Below are 6,620 nucleotides of genomic sequence, written 5' to 3'. Positions count from 1 at the left end.
GGAAAATGATGTCACTGCGTGACTGCTGCCATGGAACTCATCGCAGGGGGTATGATGCTCAGTAGCTGTAATCAGTCCTGTGAGTCCGCTGCACTACTTTAGTGCTTACATGCATATTGGGAAATATTCACGACATGTCTTGCATATATAACAATTAAGATCATGACAAATAGCTTATTAAAATATTTTGTCATGTGAGGTTTTATTTTTGGAGAGTTTTCTGCTGATAATGGGTAATTTATTCGATATTAGCGAATAGATACAAGTGACCCCGGGAGGGAGTTATATGTCTCCAGTACGAAAGAGAACCAAGATGGCGGAGTCGCAAAGTTTAGAGAGCAGCTTGACCGCAATGGACTGGTTGCCTCGTCTAACCGTTGGAGGTGCCATGGGCAGCAACTCGGTTGGCGGTAAAGGACAGCAACTACCAAACAGTGTACTAAACCAGAAAAGAGGGATAATCCCGATGAGGAACACTCCCGGATCACCGCTTGATCCAACAGCGACGTTAGATCAGAATGAAGCTCAGCAACATAAGGATGGGAAACCTCCGTACTCATACGCAAATTTGATAACATTTGCAATAAACAGTTCACCAAATAAGAAGATGACACTAAGTGAAATTTACCAGTGGATTTGCGAAAATTTTCCTTATTACAGAGAAGCTGGCAATGGCTGGAAGGTAAGAATTTCCGAATGTAAATAAATGCGAGAAGGCGTTGCACAATGCAGGTGTCACTACGTCTTCCCTGTGCAAGTAACGAACGTCACACATACATATTTCCCGTATACGTTGCTTTTAGGTAGAGTGTCATTTCAGCCAATTTTATATCTTGACATTTTCCTAACATGTTGTGTGTTTTCCCTCTTTTTTTTCAGAATTCAATCAGGCACAACCTGTCCCTTAACAAGTGTTTCCTGAAGGTACCGCGTTCAAAGGATGACCCGGGAAAGGTAAGCTAAGAACTGTCATTTATTATACTATAGTATAGTGTGTCATTCTCAAAGCCTGTGTGAACGGCTTCCTTTTATTTTCGTTTTCTGTTGATTACGGTGTACCATGGACATTTGCCAAGAATTAAATGCACTTGACAAACTTAAAAAATGCCAACGTTTTTGGGGACGAATGGGGATAGAACACGACCACAATGAAATAAATCTATTAGACGCGAAGCGCTAACATGTTTGGGGGTTGGACCGCGTAAATAGTTTCGGTTTGAAAGCAGACGCACAAATTTATTTACATCGGAGGCTTGTCAATAAACCTGCTTCGTCATCCAGCATGTTACCATCAATAAGTAGCTACATTTTCGTTACGAGTGCCATAAACTGGACAACCGCGCAGTTCCAAAACTAATGTATACCGAACTTATGCAACAGGTGTTTTTCTTCAGGAAGTCAACAAGTTGTAAGTTGCATGTCCGTTTCGGTCGTTTGTGGTCAACGTAAAAGAAAAGCGAATCAGTTTTTCAAGTTATGTTGCTTAAAAAAATAACTGTCAAGTCAGGGCTAAGGATGGTGTTGAACCCCCTAGCATAAACCAATTTGTCTTTCCAACTATCCGTGGTCCACTAATCTGCATGTGTCCCTAAAGTTCATGTGATAACAAGTGAAAGCATTGACAGCACAGGAGCAATACAGAATTATTAGAACATCTAAACATCTGAACAGGGAAAAACATTTCACTTGACAGTGATTGATAGAGTTCTCAAGTCCAAACATAATTTTTTGAGAATATCTTTTAAACATGAACATAACAGATGAACAAGCCCTTTTTTGCAGTTTAGTATTGAATGTAGAATTTTGATCTTGAACTTGAGTGATGGTCTGCAGAGTAGATATCCCTTTCTCCCCAAAAATTGAAGGATTTTGAACTTGAACGTCAGTGATGTTCTGTACACAAAATATCCTGCTTGCCAAATATGGTTAATAAAATAGTGTGATAAGTCTTACTCCAAAGCGTTTGGAAGGAAGTTGTCCGAACAGCTTATTTTGGGGAAGTAAATTAGAATGAGATAACATTGTATAAAAGTTTCACTGTAATTAAACAATTTATATCAGTCTTTTGCATGCAGTGGAGTCAGGAATAACATTTATAAACCTGTCCCTTTATTTTATCATCCCGAACCAAAATATCAGAGTTTGAAAACATTATATATACTGTAGTTGGACAGGTAATGTCAGGTAGAGTTCTTCAAGCTTGCCTGGTATTATAATACAGTGAATCAGTGTGCCCTCTTAGCCAATTTGACGCACCACTGACGTACACAATTTCTAGTGATGCACCAAAATATGGTGTTCCCTTATCTCTAATTAATATGTGGTGACTCACAAGAAATGCCAGTTTTTCTCATTTTGACTCCGAACAACAAAATTTGGCTATCATTATCTAGAGGGAAAGCTGCAGGTAATCATAACCCCATGAATGGTATCTCCACTAACGTGAGACAACATTTGAACATGATTTTAAAAAAATGGAATTTCTGACACAATTTGTTGTGAAAATGATCAAAAATAGATTTTCTTTGTAGTCGCCAAATCGTAAGAAATTGGGGAACACCAAAATATTTGTGGAGCCTAAAGAAATAGCTGTGTGTCAGTCATGCATGAAATTGACTTCGAGGACACACTTCGTGAACACTCACTACCTAGGATAAGGACAGATGAGGAAGATACAAGATTGTGTTGTTTATTTCTGCATATTAAAGTCTCAGTAAAGTGAACTAATTAACTCACTAATTAATTAATTAATTAATCTACAAACACTTGAGGTACAACAGCTGTTATTTTGTGTGGTTAATGCTGTAGTACACTGTAGAGGATTAGTGACACAACTGAGACTTTCTGGATACAAACAAAAATAAATAGTGAAGGAGATTTGTGCTATAATCTCAGCAAGTAGAACTTAAGGTACTGATACATGGGAAAGATTTACTGCACATGTATGGTAAGGGGAAAGTGAATACACCCAGACACACACACACACACACACACACACACACACACACACACACACACACACACACATACACACACATACACACACATACTCACATACACACACACACGCACATGCACACACACACACACACACACACTGGATATTTGGTAAACAGAGAAGGTTGAGGATAATGTATTGTTTACAGCGATACAAATATTATAAAATACATATACTTTGAATGACAACTAATTGAATGTAAATAAACAATGGAAAGTCACTTCTGTTTATTGATGTGATTGGATATGGAATACGGCTACATATTGTGGTACAGGATGATGGCAGAATTGTAGATATTGCAGGTACCACTAAAATGAGCAGTGACCAGCTTTTAATTATGCTGGCAGTGACTATGAGTAAAGCGTGAGACATGTTCACATTAAAAGGAATGATAAGCACATTCAAGAATTTTGTGACTTAATCCAATTAACCAATTATAGTTACATAATCTGAAAAGACAGTTATAGTAATTACAATGACTGTCATTATTAGTCAGGGTACTTGTCATGAACAATATATGATTAGCAATGTTCAGGTTTGGAAAAACCTTGTAAAAAAAGTGGGAGAACATGCATATTTCTCCATACATGTACTTTGACTCGTTTGAACCATAATTTTAGTGGGGAACCCTGATAAAATAAATACCCATGGAACTTAGGTAGATTTTGCCTGGTTACTGCCCTTTACAAAAACATAGTGGTAGGGACCCTGGTAAAGTGACCTGGGAAGTCAGGATAAAGTGACCCCCGAAGTCAGATTGATTTTACCTACTTACTGCCCTTACCAAAAACGCTGGTAGGGAACCCTGGTAAAAGCCCTGTTGGGCTCAGGTAGATTTTACCTACTTGCCACCCTTAACGAAAACATTGAATCCTCATTAATGATGTGGGGAAGTCAGGTAGATTTTACCTACTTACCTCCCTTAACAAAAACACTGGTGGGAAACCCTGGTAAAACGACTGGGGAACTCAGATAGATTTTACCTGCTTACCACCCTTAACAGTTCACTGATTAGGTTGAATAACTTATACTTCAAATTTATTTAAAACTATCAAATGAGTTTAGTTTGCGATAACAGTTCATTGATTCATATCATTTCATTTAAGATGGCTGGTTATCAACACGACAGTAAATCTTCATGTGTACACGTGTAGTATGTGAACTGAAAATGTAGCTCCATTATTACTTATTGACAAAGTATCCGTTAAAACGGTCGTAGGCTTTTGTCTGTATTTATAGTAAAGGTTTATAATTTCAAATGACAGGCCTGGCTAGTGTTATAAAAATATTTAAAAGTGTACTTGCTAAATATATAGAGACTCAGCCTTTGTGTGTTTGTTTGTCTGTGGGTTTGTTTGTTTGTGTGCTTTACTATTGTGATTGAAATCAGTTCGAAATAGTACACAGAATAGACAAGATTCTCTCAACAGTTTTCATTAGTTTAGAATCGACAGTTGTAAAATTTTATAGAGTTTCCAGTCTCTTTTTATTGGAAATTCAAATTGGTTTGTTGGAAACTTTGCAGATTTACAATTTTTCATCTCAGGGGTTTGAAATAGTCTTTGTAAGTTGTATTTGCTTTTTTGAGGAGGTAGTTGAAGAGTTCTAATTCAGAAGACACACAAACATGTAGATACATGAATGTGTCTTAATAGTCACGAAAATGTCTGATAATATCTGAATTTACTACTTTTAATTTAAGCAGAAATTGATTGCCAAGGCATGAGACTGTTACACTACATTGCCGAGATAATTAAAATGTGATCATGTGTGTTGTTAATTGTTCTTCAGACACATCATAAAAATGAAAGACGTCATTAGAAATGGCCGAACGTATTTTTAGGCTCTTTGGAAAGCTTGTCGTTGGGCTATTAGAGCATAATGTAGTGTGAGTTATAAATGCTTTCTATTTTGCAATTTTCATGGAGGTAAGCGGTGGTATATTTGTACATCAATTCATGGTTTATTGACCCCAGTGTGTTGACAGAAAGAATGTGTACTTGTGAATTACACTTTTCTTCCAATGTTTGTGTAGTATTTTTTCAGGCAGTGTTTTCATAAAGACTGAGAAGTAGGTAGGCAATTTACTGGGTAGACTGTAAGATACGTTGTGTTGTTCAGCCCTACAACGCTTCTAAATCATGCGAGTACTTGCTGATAGCATTGGCGGAAATGTTGTATCTTGCAGACTTTTTACGGGAGTTGGGGATAACTACATGTACTTGCAGGGTTTTATATGATGCAATATTTTTGCGTTTTTACACATAATTATGGACTTGGGACCCCAATAAAAATTATCACTGCATCCTCTGGGATGCAGGAATTTCGTTAATATCCCCTTCGTTTAACTTGCTCGCATCTGATTACCAACTACAGTGAAAGCTCCTGATTTGAAATGGAACACACTAGTATCATCATTAAATTTAAAGCTGGGATGTATATACAGCTACGTGTAAATTATTTCAACTACGGCTTAATTCTACAATAGTTTGAAAACTGTAAGTGGTCAACGTAGACTACAAATCTAATTTGTTAGTCCAAAATAATGATTCAGTGGTCATAGACTCACGACATCAATAGATTCAAATACATTCTGTTGATGTTATGTCTGCGTATTGGAACACTAATTGTCTCCAGGGATATCATTAGTGTAAGGTTTTCTGGCATTTCAGTAAACACTTTGTTGTTGTTATTTTGATTTCGCCTGCTGTTTGTTATTCGTGAAGTGATGAGGTGTATGACTAAAATTTGAAAAACAAAATGCGAAAATGCGATAGATTATTACAAAGATGTTATAACCATGGAAATTGACATTAGATATTAAATAAATATGTTACAGTGAGTGATATTTATATGGAATATTTATTAGATTCCCCCCCCCCCAAAAAAAAAAAAAAAAAAAAAAAAAAAATTAAACGTTTTATGCAAAAAATGATAGAAACTCATACCTAGATACATTGGTATGTTGATTCTCAACGTAACTAGACATATTGGTAGGTTGATTCTCTTGAAAGACTATCATGCACTCCTTCAGTAAGGAAACTGTCAATATCCTGATGATGGAATAGTTCGATGGCAGTCAAGCAAATTGAAATATGGTAATAACAGACCTTACCCACCACAACCAACTAATAAATTATGTGTTAGGGAAGTGACAAGCAAGTACAGCTAGGATTGAAACACATCTACCCAGTATTAATACATTAATGCGAGTTGTTGGTGGCCGAGTGGAAAGCTCGTATGCCTCTTACCTCTGCAGTCTGTGTTCGAACCCAACTGATGTCGGCTGGTTTGATTAAAAATTTAACCAGGTCTGTATGTAAGAAGGGTGATGCTCAGTTTAACTCAGCCGAACAACGCAGGTTTTCCCACTGGTACTCCGACTTCCTTCTGCTTCTTCAACACTAGGGCATAGAGCGGTTGTCTTGCGGCAACCATTCAACAACTTTCTGAATTTATTTGGACGAATAAAGTTTAATAATATTATTACATGTTGCAGTTCTAGTGTTTTAGGAGGTGTGCACTATTTTGTTTTTCAGAAATTATTTTAAATTCCAGGGATTAAATCCCAGGTTCTTAGATTAGTGTTATCCATGGATTCATACATGTAATTATTACTTAG

The 6,620-nt window shown here is 36.8% G+C and overlaps 1 protein-coding gene across 3 annotated transcripts in view; it reads left to right on the top strand.

Annotated features, from left to right (window-relative positions):
• Positions 1-304: 304 nt before the first annotated feature.
• Positions 305-6,620, top strand: part of LOC144451680 (forkhead box protein J3-like) — a 51,881-nt gene continuing 45,565 nt past the window's right edge. For all 3 annotated transcript variants that reach the window (XM_078142578.1, XM_078142576.1, XM_078142577.1), the window contains exons 1-2: positions 305-682; positions 880-954. In XM_078142578.1, the coding sequence (XP_077998704.1) occupies positions 314-682; positions 880-954 (444 nt within the window). In that variant the 5' untranslated portion in view covers positions 305-313. The remainder of the gene's footprint in view (positions 683-879; positions 955-6,620) is intronic.

Source organism: Glandiceps talaboti, chromosome 21 (assembly GCF_964340395.1).
Source record: "Glandiceps talaboti chromosome 21, keGlaTala1.1, whole genome shotgun sequence".
Lineage (NCBI taxonomy): Eukaryota > Metazoa > Hemichordata > Enteropneusta > Spengelidae > Glandiceps > Glandiceps talaboti.
Note: the sequence above shows the minus strand (reverse complement) of the source record. Positions and strands in the feature narration are given on the sequence as shown.